The 17,514-nt window shown below is 47.5% G+C and overlaps 1 protein-coding gene across 1 annotated transcript in view; it reads left to right on the forward strand.

Moving 5' to 3' along the window:
* LOC117360618 (sodium channel protein type 2 subunit alpha-like) overlaps positions 1-17,514 on the forward strand; it is a 349,967-nt gene that overhangs the window by 60,856 nt on the left and 271,597 nt on the right. Inside the window, exons 6-7 of the mRNA XM_033944654.1 lie at positions 1,021-1,112; positions 8,085-8,357. Of these exons, the coding sequence (XP_033800545.1) occupies positions 1,021-1,112; positions 8,085-8,357 (365 nt within the window). The remainder of the gene's footprint in view (positions 1-1,020; positions 1,113-8,084; positions 8,358-17,514) is intronic.

Below are 17,514 nucleotides of genomic sequence, written 5' to 3' on the forward strand. Positions count from 1 at the left end.
AGTCTCTCATGGGGGACTTTGTTAAACATTACCTGAAAATCTAACTACCTTAACATCAACTGGTTCCATGATCTCTACTTATTTGTTTATACTTTTTAAAAAAATCTAAGCAATTAGTAGGCAAGACTTGCCTTTGCTGAACCCATGCTGGCTCCTTTCCATTTAGCCATCTGCTGGCAGTTATCTGGTACTGCTGGCATTCAGATTAGTACCTGGATAACTACCCAGATAAAGTTAGAACAGTCTTTATGCTGTCCTTTGACTGGATAATTACTTGGGCTCTGCCCAAAGATCACTTCTGTAGTAGCCAGATAGTGCTGAGGTGGTCTGACTGGATATTCAGTAATATTACTGTATCTGGATAATTCTGGTGAAAATCCAGATACAGACCAGGACAGTAGGACTTATCTAGGTTCGTCTATCTGGCCAGTAATTTTGTGATTTTGGTATAGCTTTGATCACTTTGCCCAGCATCAGTATTCGGCTCACTAATCTATAGTTTCTCAGATCACCCCGGTGCTATTTTTAAAAAATTGTTACATTGGTTTTAAGGGGTTGCCTCCTTCCCCTAGGTAGTGTGTATTAGTGTGGAAGAATTCAGGAAAAATTGTAATAAGAATACGAAAGACTGCTCAGATTAATGAAGTTTTTGCACATCTCTAATCACTAAAGAAATTTGAATGAATTTGCATATGATTATCACCAGAGGTTTTGATGAAAGATCAAAGCAAGTAAATAAATTCTTGATAACTATGTTTTTCTATAAAGATAATATTTTCTATTTGTGGTATATCAAATAAAATTGAACACCAAATCATTTAATTCAACAGGTATGTAACAGAATTTGTAAACCTAGGCAATGTTTCAGCTCTTCGAACTTTCAGAGTGTTGAGAGCTTTGAAAACTATTTCTGTAATCCCAGGTAAGAAGTAGTCACTATAAGGCAACTAGGTCCCTTATACATCCAACTGTTTTTTTGTGTCTTGTCATTGTGTTTGTGTGTGAACTCCCCTATTACAGATATGTGACAGAATTTGTGGACCTGGGCAATGTCTCAGCGTTGAGAACATTCCGAGTTCTCCGAGCCTTGAAAACAATATCAGTCATTCCAGGTGAGAACCAATGTAGTTTAAACACTTAGGCTGACTTTCATTAGAATAAAACTGAGCTTACTGTGTTGTGTTTTTTTTTTGTAATAAACATAAGCCTTGTTGCTTCCATTCATGATGCAAAAGTATAAAAGCAGAATCTAGAGAGAACAGATTTCTTGCTTTTTACATAAGCTTTATTTTCTTATTTAAGTCAGTCTTAAGAGTTTAACAAAATTTGCATGAGACATTGCAGTATCTGGCTTGTGATGCATTTATCTTATGATGTCAAGTTTGCTTTTATATATTCAACCCAAAAAATTAAATAATGTACTCAGTCCAAATTTTCCATAATGTTAGTAATTCCATGAAGAAATACCCAGTTTTCTAGTCATTTACACATGTATGTGAATATTTATGCACATAAATGAACAGTTTTCAGCAAAATGATATTCAGTAAGTATACACCTAGTTGCAATAGCAGTTATTTTGTGGACAAAGTTAGGATGGCTTGTGGATGAAAGTGCATAATTACATTCATAGCTTATAAAATTTTATAACCTACTGACTGCCTTTTGCAGTATAGGGCATGAGCATTTACACCAGCTGTATTGCTGGGCCCCTCCTTCTTGTACAATAACCTCTGGAAGCTTCACCTGTGGGTTGTGTATCTATTCCAGCCTTTGATGCAGAACTTAGAAATAAAACCAACCCCCTCTGCGAGGTCACCTCTGCGGACACTCCCCTTGAAGCTTAGTTTGTTTCTGCAGCCTTGCTGAGAACTTCTAGTTTCTTCTGCTCGTGATTTTATTTTTCAATTGCTAGTCTTTTATTTTCTTCGGTGCCGCAGGTATTGCCCAAATGCTGCGGATTCACTCTGAGAGTGTTCCTTCGACGGGAGATTGCAGACTTTTCCTTAAAGATTGTCTGCTTCTGGAGGGTGCTCTGTAAGCTTAAACTGCAGTAAGCCCTCTAGACAGCCTGTAGATTGGATCATGTCTCTGGGATTGGGAGCCATCTCTCCCCTGGTTTGTCCGCAAAGGGGTAGCGTGCAGGCTGCTGTGGTTCCGTGGAGGTACGCTAGGATCGGAACTGGACTGCGTGTCTTCCTTAATTCTCCTGAAGGGTCCTGCTAGTCGTGCTCCTCAGATATTGATCTCCCTTTGCTTGGACTGTGTATTGCTGGCTGCCATTGAAATGCATTACAGCACATGTATCAGAGCTGTCTGTGTACCTCTGGGTTTGGCGATTTTGGGGGTGCTGAAATCGGGGTTTTGAATGGTTTCCTTGTATGCCCTGGTCCCCCCACCTGTAAAACAATAAAAATCATCTTTTTTCGTGGTTCCCTGCTTTCTTAACAGGCTGTTCTCAGTCAAAATCGGCACCCGCAGTGGCTATGTTGAATTTTCATTAAACTTTTTAAAAGTGTATTTTTTGGACTTAGAAGCTTTGTTTTTGCTCTAAACTTCATATGTTGCCTCCTCAGGACAGGATGGCATGGATTCATGCCTTAAATGCGGCAGATGGTGTCTGGATTCGCAGCTGTGTATCCTGTGCGCTGCGGGCCACGAGGGGGTGTATGAGATGTGTGTGGATCCCGCGCTCCCCTCCTCCTGAGAGGCCCTAACTCCCTTTAATTCCACCGGGAGTCGTGATTGCTGCGTCTGGGGCACCTAAACTGGGCGCGGATGGCGCTTTAGCGAAATGTAAGCACAGTTCCAGAGAAAAGTCTCCTCAGTCTGCTAATCTTGTAAGATCTGAGACTACAGAGCGGTTCTGGCCGCCAGTGACTGTTTTCCCCCAGAATTTGTGGATCTGAGCTATCTGGCTGTATAAAAAAAGGGGGGCTTTACCTGTATCTCCCACTCAGACTCCAGTACAACAGTCTGTTCCACCTTCGGATGTCAATTTGTTTCTTTGCTGGAGTACCAGAAAGCAGGCGGCTCATTCCCGCCCTTGCTTCTGCTTCGGTGTCTGCCTTTGCTGTCGTCTGTTTCTTCGGCGGAATCAACAGATGTGTGGCTACTTAGCGGATCTGGGTGATACCCAGAACAATAGGTTCTGAGACCTTGCGGACACCAAGCAGTGTGCCGGCTCTTCAAGACTAGCTGCCTGCCCAACCTTATTTCTAGGTCACTGTGAACACTGGTTTCAGAACACGCAGTTCAGGCAGACTGTCCAGTTCTGAGCCTCCGCTGTTAGCCTTATTGCTGGACAATGTGGTTTTGGCAGAAGTGTTGTTAGAGATCTGGGAGTCCCCGGAGGGTTGCCTTAACCTTGGACCATGGCAAAGTTGTATCCCATGGCATTGGACTTCACTTAGCGCCTGGTCCCACCGACAGTGGATTCAGCTGTGGCTCAGGTCGCTAAGCGTACCTTTTTACCTTCAGATGGAGGGGGTTGTCCTGCAGGATGTTCAGGACAGAAGAGTGAATTTTGTTCTCAAGCTATGGCGGGAATGCAAGCTGCAGCAGCGGCCACTTCCTTGTGGCCTGAAATCTGATTTTTTTTTTTTTTTTTACAGACGCACTCTATGACATCTTGAACTAAGTTTGGGAGCTTCTTCAGTGTCCACTCGGCGAATGATTTGTATTCGCTAGTGGTTGGGTGCACCTTCATCTAAAGGCTACGGTGAGCAGGATCCCTTTTTGGCCAGGGTTTGGATGACCTTATGGCCAGTGTTCAGGACTGTAAACCTGAGGTGCTCCCTGGCTCTAGACCTCATCCGACCAGGGGTATGGGACAGCCATATTTTCATCTCTGCCAGCACACTTCTCGGTTCGCCAGACCCCTGGCGGCAGGACAGGTTTTCGGAGCTCCCTCCAGACCTCGCTTTGGAGATGCAGCCCACCAACAGTCTTCAAACTCCTGGCTTTCTGCCCTCCCTAGAGAAACTTATGACGCCAGGTCCCTTGCGAGGCCCCCCAGTTTGGGGGCCAGCTTTCGGCCTTCCTTCTGGAATGGCAAATGGTAACCTCAGACCAGTGGGTATTCAAGGTGCTCAGGGATGGCCTTCGACTACAATTTTTCCGGCCTCTGCTGGATTTCTTTCTGTCCCTTCCTGTGAGAAATCGGGCCAGGGCCAGCAAGGTGCAAGTCAAGGTGTGCAGGTTGCTGGATCTGGCAGCTATAGAGCCTGTCCCAAAGGGAGTCTTGGGCTCCGGGAAATATTTGATTTACTTCATCAGGCCAAAGAAGGACTCCGAAAAGTGCAGACCTATTCTGGAACTGAAGGCAGTGAACACCTTCCTGTGAGTTCGTGTTTCTGGATGGAAATAGTGCATTCAATGGGGGCAGCAGTGGTGCCCGGAGAGATTTTGGCTTCCTTGGACCTCTCAAAATCATACCTCCATATCCTGAATTTTTCCGGATCATCGTAGGTTTCATGGTCTCGGGAGGCACTACCAGTTCACGGTACTGCCCTTTGGGTTGGTGTTGTCACCCAGATCATTCACCAAAATCATGGTGGTGGTGGCTGCCCATCTGCGCTGTGCTTGACTGGCTGATCAGAGCTCCTTCTTTGAAGGAAGGCCATTTGGCGGTTTGCCAAGTGGTGACTTTGCTGGAAAGTCTTGGCTGGGTGATCATTCTCAAAGAGTTGCCTCGAACTGACACAAGACTTGGAGTACGTGGGAGTCCGGTTTCATGCGGGCAGCAACCATGTGTTTCTGCCAGGATCCAGGAAGCTCAAGCTTTGGAGTGCAGTTCGGGACATGTTAGTTGCTCTAGCCCCGATGGCCTGGCAGTATCTGCAGGTATTGGGTCTCATGGTTTGTGACCATCTTTGGGATTCTGTGGGCAAGAGCTCGCATCCGTCCTTTTCAGTTGTCCCTTCTGTCTCGGTGGCATCCTCAGCAGGATGCGCTGGGGGTGAAGTTGCCATGGTTGGCGGCAGCCAAAGCTGTATGGTGTGGTGGTTGAACCCGGTTACCCTGAACAGAGGGCTCCCTCTGCGAGCCTTGGACTAGATGACCCTGTCAATGGACATGAGTCTGTCCGGCTGGGAAGCAGTTTGCTAATCTATGCCGGTTCAGTGTCGGTGGACTGCATTGGAGAGAAGATGGTTGCTCAATTGACTGGAGCTGCGAGTGATCCGTCTGGCTCTACTGCGATTTCAAGGGAGTCTCTGTGTGTTCTCGGAGATTGCAAAGGCTGTTGACTATGTCAACCATCAGGGAGGCATGAGGAGTCCCCTGCTGAGCCTGGAGGCTCGGATGCTCGTTGCATAGGCGGAGCAGCATCTGATGGCCTTGTCCTTGGCTCATGTGGCTGGAGTGGACAATGTGCCGGTAGACTTCCTCGGTTGCCAGATTCTGGACCCGGGAGAATGGTCCCTGACCAGGCTAGCATTTGAAACCATAATTCATTGTGGGGTTGTCCTACCTTCGATCTGATAGTGTCCTTGGGGAACCGGAAGGCAGACAGGTTCTTCAGCCACTGACGAGAGGTCAGCAGCGCAGGGCTCGGCGCTCTGGTTCAACTGTGGCCAAAAGGGGAACTTCTGTATGGCTTTTCCCCGTGGCCTATGATAGGGCATATGCTGCACTGGGTGGCGTCTCGCGCAGGTCCAGTATTCCTAGTGGCCCTGTACTGGCCCAGCCATCCTTGGTGCGCAGATCTGGTGCAGTTGAGCTCCAAGGGGGGTCTACGTCTTCCTTGCCATCGGAGATTGCTCACGCAGGGCCCAATAGCCCTTCCAGTTCTGGACCACCTTGACCTTGCAGCCTGGCGCTTGTACGCGTGGTCTTGAGGGCTAGGGGCTTCTCTTCTGCTATCATCGCCACGCTTCTTTACGGCAAGAGGAATTCAACGGGGTTGGCCTCCGAGAAAGTGTAATGGTGCTTTCAGGCTTGGTGTGCGGGGGTTCGAATGGATCTTTGGCCCCATCGATGGCACATGTTCTGGACTTCCTGTAGGCTGGCCTCAGGATGGGTCTGGCGGTTTCTTCTCTCTGTATCCCCTTTGCGGGACTGTTATCTTTGACTCCCTCTTCTCTCGGGGTTTCTCTGGCATCTCCCCCAGATGTTGTACGCTTCTTACGGGGGGCGGGGAGGCTGCGGCCTCCCTTGAGACTGCCTTGTCCTACATGGGATCTGAATCTGGTTTTCCACTTGCTGGGTGTCCGTTCTATGAACCCCTGGATGGGATTTCTCTGAGAGATTTTACCATCAAGACTGCTTTCCTTGTTGCGGTAGCTTCCGCACAGAGAATGCCAGAGCTATAGGCTCTATCGTGCAGGGATTCTTTTCTCTGCATCAAAGAGTCTGCGGTTGTTTTGAGGACTGTGTCTTCTTTTCTTCTGCACATGGTTTCCACAGTTCATGTAAACCAGGTAGTTTGGCTACCCACTTTTGTTCAGTCGGGTTCTAAGTCTAAGGGCCGTGTTTTGCGGTCTTTGGATGTGCGATATCTCCTTTGAGATACATGGAGGCCACACATGACTTTCGTCTTTCGGACCCTCTGTTTGGCGGGACCCCCGCGTCGGGGTCGGCCTGCTTCCGAGGCTACCATCTCTCGATGGTTCCGTGCTGCCGTTTCCGCTGCTTATGTGTCAGCGGGGACGAAACCTCCCCATGGGGTGCAGGCTCACTCTACCACAGGACTGGCTTTCTGGTGGGTTGAATCCTGTGCTGAATCGCCTGATGTGCTTTGTAGGGCGACCACTTGGGCCTCTCGTCATGCCTTTCCAAGTTTTCCAGATTTGATGGGGCGGCCAAGCATGATGTAGCTTTTGGGGTTTCAGTCCTGGCGGTGGGCACATCAGGCCCCCTCTGATGCTTTGGGGACTGCTTTGCTACGTCCCATAGGTGAAGCTTCCAGAGGTTATTGTACAAGAATGAAAGATTAAGTTACTCGCTTCTGTTAAACTTCCTTCTTGTAAATATTCTCTGGAAGCTTCACACCCGCCCATCTATTTTGTCTGATTTGCAGGTCGCCTGCCATTAATTAGTAAGTTGTCTTTCTATCTTTGACCAGCCTCACTAAAATATCCATGAGTGTCCTTTTATGTAAGGTTACGGGGTTTGAGGGGTCCCGGGGTGGTGCCCCTTCTGCTCTTTAGACTGTGTCTTCTTTAGTGCCCTGTTACTCAGTTTTGCTGGTGAGAAATGTTACAATTTCTTATTATGCTAACTTAGCTTTTTTTTGGCATTCATTGATTATGTATTTGGTTATCATGAGCAGCATTGACTTGTAGTGGGGAGTCCCCACCCCGCTCTCTTTTTCTTGTGTTTCCTGTTTGTATTAAATCCTCCTGGCTTTGCTGTCTACTGAGCTTCAAGGGGAGTGTCCGCAGAGGTGACCTCGCAGAGGGGGTTGGTTTTATTTCTAAGTTCTTCAGCCAAGGCTGGAATAGATGCACAACCCACAGGTGAAGCTTCCAGAGGATATTTACAAGAAGGAAGATTAACAGAGGTGAGTAACCTAATCTTTCATTATAGAATCATTTGTGCAATATTTTAAACTTGCAATCCCTTTAACTAATGAGTTCAGCTAGAAAACTAAAAGTTGATAAATAATGACGTGGGCACTGCATGAATGAGTATTTTAAAATGCTTTACTTTTCCAAAATCTATGCAGTCTCAAAACAATCTAATTGAAAGTAATTGAATAAGCTCTGTAGTTGGACTAGTAAGGCATGCAATTTAAAAATGGCTAAGGAAAGTTTGGACAAGAGGCATGGATAACATAAAAAAGTTAAACTGTTTTTCATTCAAGCGAAAATGACGTGAAGCATGAATGAAAAAACTACTTGTTGTTTTTTTTTCTTCTAATGAGTTTAATTTATTGGAGTTCATAGTTGCAAATGTACACATCTTGTTCATATTCATCTCCTCAAGTCATCAGGCTTTTCAGTTTTACTGCTTGAGCATTTATTATACTGAATGTCTCGCTTCTGCATGATACTGAATTTTTCTGATTGTAGAATGTTGTTTTACATAGTAGCTGTATATAGTTAAGTAAAAAGAATAGCATCTGCTGTTTTTCACATTTCAGGCTTGAAGACCATTGTGGGAGCCCTGATTCAGTCAGTGAAGAAGCTTTCGGATGTTATGATTCTGACTGTGTTTTGTCTGAGTGTATTTGCACTAATAGGGCTGCAGCTGTTCATGGGCCACTTGAAGAATAAATGTGTGCAGTGGCCTCCAGATGAATCTGCTTATGAACTTATTATTGTTCCTGACTTCAACAGTACAGTTGATGAAAATGGTGCATTTGTCAATAAAACCGTTCAAATACTTAATTATGAGGAGTACATCAGCAAAGAAAGTGAGAGCCATGGATGTGATTTTTCTTAATTATTTGCTTTGTGGCTATAAAAGTGCAGAAGATGGATTTTTTTCTTATAAGAGATGAACAGGAGTTGATCCAGAATGGTTCAAAAGAGGCAATTCTATAATAGGGTACCATATTATGGCAGGAATTGAGCATTTTCTATAAGAACACTAGTGTAAACCTGTATCAGTGGGACAAAATTTAGGCATGAATCATTGCCTAAATGCAACATTTATGTGCATAACTTATTCAGTAAGAATCTTGCATAAATGTTGGCCCCACCTATGACCTGCCCGTGTCCCTCTCTTGTAAATGCGCCCTAACAATTATGTACCATGCCATTTTAGTACATAATTTTAGAATAGCACTTAGGTACGCTACTGCCATTTCTGCCCGTAAGTGTACGTGAATGGCAATATTCTATAAATTTAAGCTCACAAAAGTACTTAAATTTAGATGACATGTTATAGGATAAAGGGAAAATAGATGAAATGAGTTCTAGCTGTTTTATTCTAAATATTTAATTTCATAAGTGCAGTTTCCATGTTCTTGGTCATATCATTTGCTCAACTGTTGAACTTCTGTAACAAAAAAAAAATCTTGATGCAAGGGTGTGATCAAAATGTAACAAATTAATTAGTTTTAGTAATATTTATTCTTATACCAGACAGTGACTTTTACATACAAGCAGCATAAATAGTAATTGTACAATCAAATGTGTTGTGATAAGTTTGTCAAGTTTTGAATTCCATATCTACTGGATTTGTATGTTTCAGAGAAAAGTGAAAAACCTTGGGTCTCCCTAAGCCAGTTTAGTAGCCCTGTAGTATAAGATTCATGATAAAAGTTAAAGAACGATAACAAAAATTTGTTGTGGAGATCAAGCAATAACAAAGAAATAAGTAATAAAAATAAATTGGGTCCAATAAGTAAATATAAAGATTATGACAAAAAAAGTAACCTGTTGAAAGAAAATTGTATAATCTTATGGTAATTTCTTCCTGAGAAGCATCAAGTAGCTTCTGTGGAAGTAAATTTTTAATTAGGTATTGGTGCCTCACTTAGAGGTCTATTTACTAGGTAATAATGGGGCACTTTTACTAAAGTGCATTAGATTTTGCAGGTAATGCACTTTAATATAAGAAATAGTGTTAGGTGCAAATCTAATATGGCAATTATGGTGGGGTGGGGGGGCCTGGAGGTGCCCAGCATTTCACTTGCAGAGCCTGCATTAAAATATCAATTAGTGCACAGTATTGAGGTAGCAGTTAATGTATAACTCTTTAGAGCCTCCTATTTACATTAGATAGCATATAGTAAGTACAGTGTGTTAAGTGCCAAACACTCATTCACCTATGCCCCACTCAGTTCCCTTTCAAAAAATGACTTTAATACATGATTTACCATGCGCTAACCTTAAAAATGGCCATGTAAGCTCTTGATGTTTGTGCATTAGCAGATAATGCACATCAAACCACATATTAACAGCCTAATGCATTTTAGTAATACTTTGAGTGAGTATTAAAAGCTGAAGATAATGACTGACGTTTAAAATGTACTAACATGTAATTTTTGTAGCACTTATAGAAGCATTATTGATATCACAAAACAATTTTGGCCAATATGTAGGAAGAATTAATGTACTGTGCCACATGCAGATGCACAGAAAGCAGCTCATTAATTTTAAAAAGATACAGCATAAACAGCAATACAGTTACATTTATTATCCATGATGAACCTATAAAATTTAATAGGAAGTAATGTGCCTGACAATTCTCTTGCATCCTCCTTGCCCCTCCCACTCCCTCAGGATCCTTAGCTATCACCAAATCAATCCCCCCATCTTGCTCCATAGTACTTTCAAAAATAGCTAAAACTCCTCCCCTCAATGCTCCTCTCCCTTTTAGCTTTCCTTCACCAACTAAAGTTCTGATGCACATGGCATACGAGCCCTGACAATTGGGTTAACTTCCCCTAACCACATGCTGTGCAGAAGGAATCATATATTTTTTCTTCAGCTTCGCCTCCTTTCTGAGTGGGCTGTACTGCCTATCTTCAGTTTTTTTTTCCTTCTGCACGTGAGGTGAAAGGTGTCTTTTAATCTGCTCTGATAAGTTTTGTTATTTTGAGATTTTTTTATTTGAACTTTGAGGCTTTCGGTGCACAAAAGGTCTCCAGTAGCTCTGGGACAGCTCTGCCTGGGAGAAAACGCAGACCCTCTGAGTAGCAGTCTGTAGCTAACAAGGCAACCCTTTCAAGGAACCTGTGTAGCTGGCCTGCACTAACACTTAAGGAGCTCGGGGACTGTTTCTCTGGGAGTAAGGCTTGTCCCTAATTTATCAGGCACTTGAGTGCAGGCTGTTGGCCCCACAGTGGTCCGGGAAGCTTTTGACAGGTGCTGGCTGCGTTTTCCTCCCCTTGTTGCTGAGGGTCTGAGGTCTCAGTCTGGGTTTGACCTGACTGGCAGCCCGAAGATCACAGCTTCCTGGACTAAGGACATGCTTGTTTGAGGCAGGGTTCTTCTCCACTCTCCGGCTCCAGCGTGAGCTGAAGCAGATTATTTGACCAGTGCAGCCCAGCCCAGTGATTAAAGGCCATTCTTTAGCACTCTCCAGACCAGTAGAGGTTAATCTTTACGAATGGTATATATCCAATCATGACCAGCAGGTGGAGACTGAAAACAAAACTGTGGGACAGTATATAATATACTCCCTTCTCTATTTACATCAGTCTTCTTTCAGTCTCCAGCAGGTGTTGAGTGATCTGTACCCATCTCCCTTGGTAGGGCTGTTGGAATTTGTTTAGGGGGTTTCTAGTCCCTGTTTTTGGCCGGACAGAGCTTGGGCGGGCCCTGTTTGGGGGTCCATCCGACCTCTGGGGTGTCAAACCCGGCGGGTCTCAAGCGGGGTCCCTCCCCCCACTTCCTCCACCTCCCCGCATTTTTTTAGAGGAGCCTCAGCAGTAAGCCTTGCCCCCTAAATCAAGCAAGGCATATTAGAGCCTGTGGAGTCTGTTCTGTAAAAAAAAAAAAAAATAATAAATCCTGAGGTAGTGCCGGTCTGCAGGGTTGCTTCCCTGTCAGTTTAATGTTTTTTACTGTGTTTTTTCTTCTAACCGGCACTTTGTTTCTAGCTAGGTCGCGTATGGAGCAATTGTGCCCTTCTCCGGGTGAGTGGGACACAATTAGGTCCAGCCGCGAGGCACTCGCGGCCGGACTGAAATCGGTAGTTTGGCCCGGTGAGGTGGTGGAGCTCCGTCGGCAGCGGCTGCAGGCGCCCAGAGCTCACCGCCGATGGTGCCTCGCGAGTCGGCTGGGAGCAGTGGGGAAGCCCGGTCTTCCCCAACTGCCCACGGAGGGATTCCCCGAAGGATTCCCTCTCAGCTGATTTTTTTTGACAGCTGATGCCGACTTGCCTGTTTTAGCGGCTGGGACTGTTCAGCCTTCTCAGCCGCTACAGGCCATGGAGGGAGCATTTTTGGCGGGAACTTCGCCATTTTCTCTGTCTGGCCCCTCCATTTTGTCTGCAACCTCAGGTGACCTTCCCCCTGATTTCCAAACACAGGGGCAGGTTTCAGCAGGGACCCCTGCTGGGGCAGGGAGTCCCTGGGGACCCCCCAGGGGTTTTTTGTCCCCAATTTAATTTCTTTCTTTGTGCAGACAATTGGGGGGTCCCATGTACACCTGGGGGGTTTTGGGGGTGGTTTCCCTCGCGCCTCCTATGGCTTTGCCTCCCTCTTTTCGTTTGGCGTCCCCTCTTCCTCCTCCCTCATCCAAGCGCCCGCGGGGGGGCTTGGATTGCGAATTGGTGGTCGGAGGAGCGTGTTGGCATGGTTGAGGACCTGGTTGCTTTGGCGGGCTTCCAGGATCCTCTAGAGGGAACGCCCGCTGGCAGCGGGGCGGCGGGTTTCCCGTCTTCCAGAGCAGATGCGTCCGTGGTGCGCTTTTTATTCAGAGGGATGAGCTTTTAGACCTGATGTAGCAGGTCTCCTTGGTGCTGCATTTTTGAAGTTGCACCACCGGAGACCCCGCGTATGGGGGCCCCTCTGCTTCAGGGGGTCTGTCCTGTTTCCCGCTCTTTTCCTTTGCGTCAGGATTTTCGGGATTTTGTGTTGGCGCAGTGGCCTACGGGCGCCGTTTTGTTTGGTGTGCGCCTTGGCTCATGGGTATCCCATCCCGGAGGGGGATAGGGCTACCTTAATTTCGCCAATGGGGGACGCGGTGGTCTCGGCACTTCCTAAGCGGCATACCGTGTCTGTTATGGACGGTTCTGCTCTTAGGGTCTCTGAGGAGCGTACGTTAGAGACACTTCTTAAGTATAATTTTGATGTCTCTGCCTTGGGGGTCCAGGCAGCTATTTGTGTGGAGCTGGTGGCTCGCACTGTGTTTCGGTGGTCTGAGCATGTCCTGGATCGTGAGTCTGATGACTGGTCCTTAGTGGATCAGGAGGTGGTGAAGTTTGAGATGACTGCCTCGTTCCTCTCGGTTGTTCTTTGTGACTTGGTGCTGCTAAGTCTGGGACTTTTGGAGGCCGCACGCTGTACCTTGTGGCTTCGCGCATGGTCGGCAGTTGCCGCGTCCAAAACTGAACTTCCCAAAATTTCCCTTTCGGGGGTTGTTTTTTGTTTAGAGAGGACTTAGATCCGGTGGTTCAGACTCTGACAGACTCTGAGGTGCCCCATCTGCCTGAGGACTGTGCCCGCCCGGCATCTCGGGTTGGCATTGCCCGGGGGTGTCTGCAGGAATTTTGCAAGTTTCGCCTGGGGCATGGGACTGCTTCTTTCCAGGCTTCCGGTTTTTCCCCGGGGTTTGGTTGGCTTAGCGCATGCAGTCTTTTCAGGGGGCCCATCGGGGGGCTGGGAGTTCCCCCCCGGTTCTCCTGCTGCCCGTCCTGCGCGATGTCTCTTTGCCGGCGCCCCCTTTGGTTCCCGTGGGTGCCCGGCTTCGCAACTTGTTTCCCAAGTGGGCCAAGATCACGTCCGATCAGTGGGTCCTGGTGGTGATGCGGGACGGTTATGTACTTGAATTTTGCCCGCTCTCTGCCGGATCATATCTAGCCTCTCCATGTCAGGTGGCATGGGAGACGCTAGCCTTTCGCCAGACCCTTCAGCGCTTGCTAGATCTCAAAGCAGTTGTCCAGTGTCCCCTCAGGAGTGCGGTATCGGCTGGTATGCCATTTCCTTTATGGGGCCCTAAAGGGAGGGGACCTTTCGGCCCATCCTTGGTTTAAACTGAGGTCAACAGGACTCTCAGAATTCCCTTTTATTCGCATGGACACACTGCAATCTGTCCTTCTGGCGGTTCAGCCGGGGGAGTTCCTGACTTCTCTCGCTCTGGCAGAGGCCTACTTGCCTGTTTCCATTCGGGCCTCTCCTCAGCTCTTTCTTTGCGATATTGGGTCTGCACTATCAGTTCTGTGTGCTTCCCTTGGGCCTGGCCACGACTCTCCGGACGTTCGCCAAGTTGATGGTGGTCGTCACGGCGGAATTGCAGTCAGAGGGCATTCTGGTGCACCCCTTCTGGGATGACTGGTTGTTTCGGGCGAAGTCGTTGCAGGAGAGCGCCCGAGTTACGGCTCGGGTGGTTGAGTTTCTTCGGTCACTGGGCTGGGTGGTCAACCTTTCCAAGAGTCGGTTGGTCCCCGCTCAGCATCTGGAGTACCTTGGGGTTCTGTTCGACACCTCCTTGGGGAAGGTCTTCCTTCCAGAGGCCCGGGTAAGCAAATTGCAATCTCAGATTCGCCTTCTTTTGGCGTCCCGGTATTCTCGGGCGCAGGATTTCCTCCAAGTCTTGGGGTCGATGGCAGCGTTCCTGGATGTTGTGAGGTGGGCGCGGGCCCACATGTGTCTCTTCAGTATGCTCTGCTCCATAGATGGTCACCCCAGAGGCTCAATTTGGAGGTCCCTGTCCCTCTGCGAGGCTTGGCGCGCTGCAGTCTTCTTTGGTGGCTCCAGACCTCTCATCTGGTCCAGAGGATGAGTCTGGATCTATCGCAGTGGACGGTGCTTCTCACGGATGCCAGTCTCCTCGGTTGGGGGGGCTCAGTGTCTAGGTCACTCAGCTCAGGGCACCTGGTCCATGGAGGAGGCGTCCTGGTCGATCAACATGTTGGAGACCAGAGCCGTCCCTCTGGCGCTGTTAGCCTTCCGCTCCCTCTTGATGGGCAAGTCGGTCAGAGTCCGGTCTGACAATGCCACAGCAGTGGCTTATGTCAATCGTTGAGGCACCGAGAGCGCTCAGGTGGCGGAGGAGGCGGCTCGGCTCATGCTTTGGGGCGGAGTCACGCCTTCTGGACCTCTCGGCCTCTCACATGGCCGGGGTGGAGAATGTTCAGGCGAACTTCCTCAGTCACATATTAGATCACAGAGAGTGGTGTCTCAGCCCTGTGGCTTTTCAGTTGATAATGCAGGCTTGGGGTCAGTCCCTGATGGACCTAACGGCCACGAGTGGCAATGCCGAGGTGTTCCGCTTCTTCAGTCGTCGCAGGGATGGACTGGCCGAGGATCTGGATGCTCTGGTTCAACCATGGCCAACAGAGGGGCTGTTGTGCATGTTCCCTCCGTGGCCATTAGTGGGCAGAGTTCTTCTCGCATTGTTCGCCATCCGGGTCTGGTGGTTCTGGTGGCTCCAGATTGGCCTCGACATCCGTGATACGCAGATCTGGTGACACTCTGGTGGCGGATCCTCTTCCTCTGCCTCCCTTGGACGACCTTCTGACGCAGGGTCCCATTCCCATGTTCGACCCGTCTCCCTTCTGTCTTACGGCTTGGCTTTTGAAAGGGTTCGCCTTGGTAAGAAGGGGTATTCAGATAGGGTGATTTCTACACTCTTGGGGTCCTGGAGGCTTTCTACCTCTCAGGCTTCTGTTTGGATTTGGCACTTCTTTGAGGGGTGGTGCCAGATGCGGGGAGTGGTCTCTCTTCGCGTTTCTGTGCCTAACATCTTAGAGTTCTTGCAAGATGGCCTGGATAGAGGCCTGGCTTTGGCTTCTCTCCGGGTTCAGCTTGTGGCCTTGTCAGCCTTTCAGGGGTTTGTGACGGGTCAGCGTTTGACAGCCATTCCTGATGTGATTCGCTTTTTGCGGGCGGCCAAGGTGCTCAGGCCTCCCGTGCGGTCCTCTATTCCCTCTTGGAATCTCAGTCTGGTTCTCTCTATTCTGATGCACCCGCCCTTCGAACCGTTGGGCGGCTGCTCTTTGAAGGACCTTACTCTGAAGACGGTCTTTTTGGTGGACATTTCTTCCGCTAGGCGTGTTTCTGAGCTACAGGTTTTCTCTTGTAGGGCTCCCTTCTTGGAGTTTTCTAGGGAGCAGGTTGTCTTGAGGCCTGTTCCTTCCTTTTCTGCCGAAAGTAGTTTTTCCTTTTCATGTCAATCAATCTGTGGTCCTCCCGGTCTTGGGTAGTTGGGAGGGCTCTTCTGAGCAAAGACAGCTGAGCAAGTTGGATGTTGGTCGGGTCCTTCGCTCTTATGTGCAACGGACCCAGGAGATCAGGAAATAAAATCATCTCTTTGTCCTTCTGACTGATCCTCTTAGGGGGGCTGGCGCTTCTAGGGCTACTATTGCATGCTAGATCAAGGAGACTATTGCTTCCGCTTCTCTTCTGGGGTAGCAGCCCATTCCGGAGTTTCTCAAAGCTCATTCTACTCGGGGTCAGGCGGCTTCTTGGGCTGAATCGTCGCTCGTGCCTCCAGTGGACATTTGTAAGGCTGTGGTTTGGTCTTCCTTGTATTCCTTTGTCAGACTCTTTCGGGTAGATGTTCTGGCGCGTCAGGACGCGGTGTTCGGTGTGTGTGTTCTGGTGTCAGCCCTTCGGGGGTCCCGCCTGTGTGAGGGACTGCTTTGGTACGTCCCATTCGTAAAGATTAACCTCTACTGGTCTGGAGAGTGCTAAAGAAGGAGAAATTAGGTTCTTACCTGCTAATTTACTTTCTTTTAGCTTCTCCAGACCAGTAGAGGTCCCCACCCTGTCTGTTGTTGTTGTTGTTGGGGCTGTTTCGTGGGCAGTTTTTGTTTTTTTGCTGCGGGTTCTAGTATTTTTCTAGGGCCGGGGAGAATTAAAGAACAGCGGCTGTGGCTCGGCTGGCTTAGCTGGCGAGCTGTGGGGACATTTTCCTTCTGGTATTTCTCCTCTGCATTTTCCAACAGCATTTGGGTATGTTATTTGTTACTCCTGTTCGGAGTATTGTTTTCTTTCTGTTTTCCAGTTCTTAGTTCTGCTTGGCTATTCGGCAGACTGATGTAAATAGAGAAGGGAGTATATTATATACTGTCCCACAGTTTTGTTTTCAGTCTCCACCTGCTGGTCATGATTGGATATATACCATTCGTAAAGATTAATCTCTACTGGTCTGGAGAAGCTAAAAGAAAGTAAATTAGCAGGTAAGAACCTAATTTCTCCTTTGGAGGTGGGGGGGGGGGGTTCTCAGGTTGGCAGTTTTGATAGTTTCTGGAGCAAGATATAGGGTCACCCATGTTGATGGAGTTGGAGCAACTGTGTATCTGGATGGATAGGATCAAGTACTCAGTGACCCAGAAGCTCCAGTAGGGAAGGCAGGCTGTCGAAAGCAGTGCAGAAGGAAAAGAACTTGTGGAATTGAGAAGGGCACGGTTTTCAGTTGGGAATCGGACAGAAACAGGATATTTTGAGGGTGAAATCTGCTCTGAGGATAAAATTTGCTGCATCTCTGGAGGATACTGAAGGGAAAATACTGTAATTTGGGGCTAGCCTTCCCTTTGAAGATAGTGATCATGAGGAAAGAATGTGAATGTATTTATTTTAATTAATTATAATCTTTTTATCCTGCTTAATTATCAAAGGCAACACCCATTTACTTTATTTAATTTATTTTCTAGCCTGTTGTCCCCCAAAGAGCTCAGAACGGGCATATTCTGTAATTAACAGGTTACAATTTGACATAATTACAGTACACGTTTACAATACAAGATTGTATCCACAAAGAGAATTTCCAGGTTACAATTTGCCATAGTTATCCTTAACGGTGCTTGTTTTCTCAATACAAGTTTTTATTCTAATGTAATACATTGGGATCTAGTCCAATGTGCATTTCTCTGTAATTGATTTGTCATGGGCAGGTAATGGCTGTTACTCCTCTTTTGTGTATATGGGAGCCTGCTAAAGCTTGATAGCCTAA

Source organism: Geotrypetes seraphini, chromosome 5 (genome assembly GCF_902459505.1).
Source record: "Geotrypetes seraphini chromosome 5, aGeoSer1.1, whole genome shotgun sequence".
Taxonomy (NCBI): domain Eukaryota; kingdom Metazoa; phylum Chordata; class Amphibia; order Gymnophiona; family Dermophiidae; genus Geotrypetes; species Geotrypetes seraphini.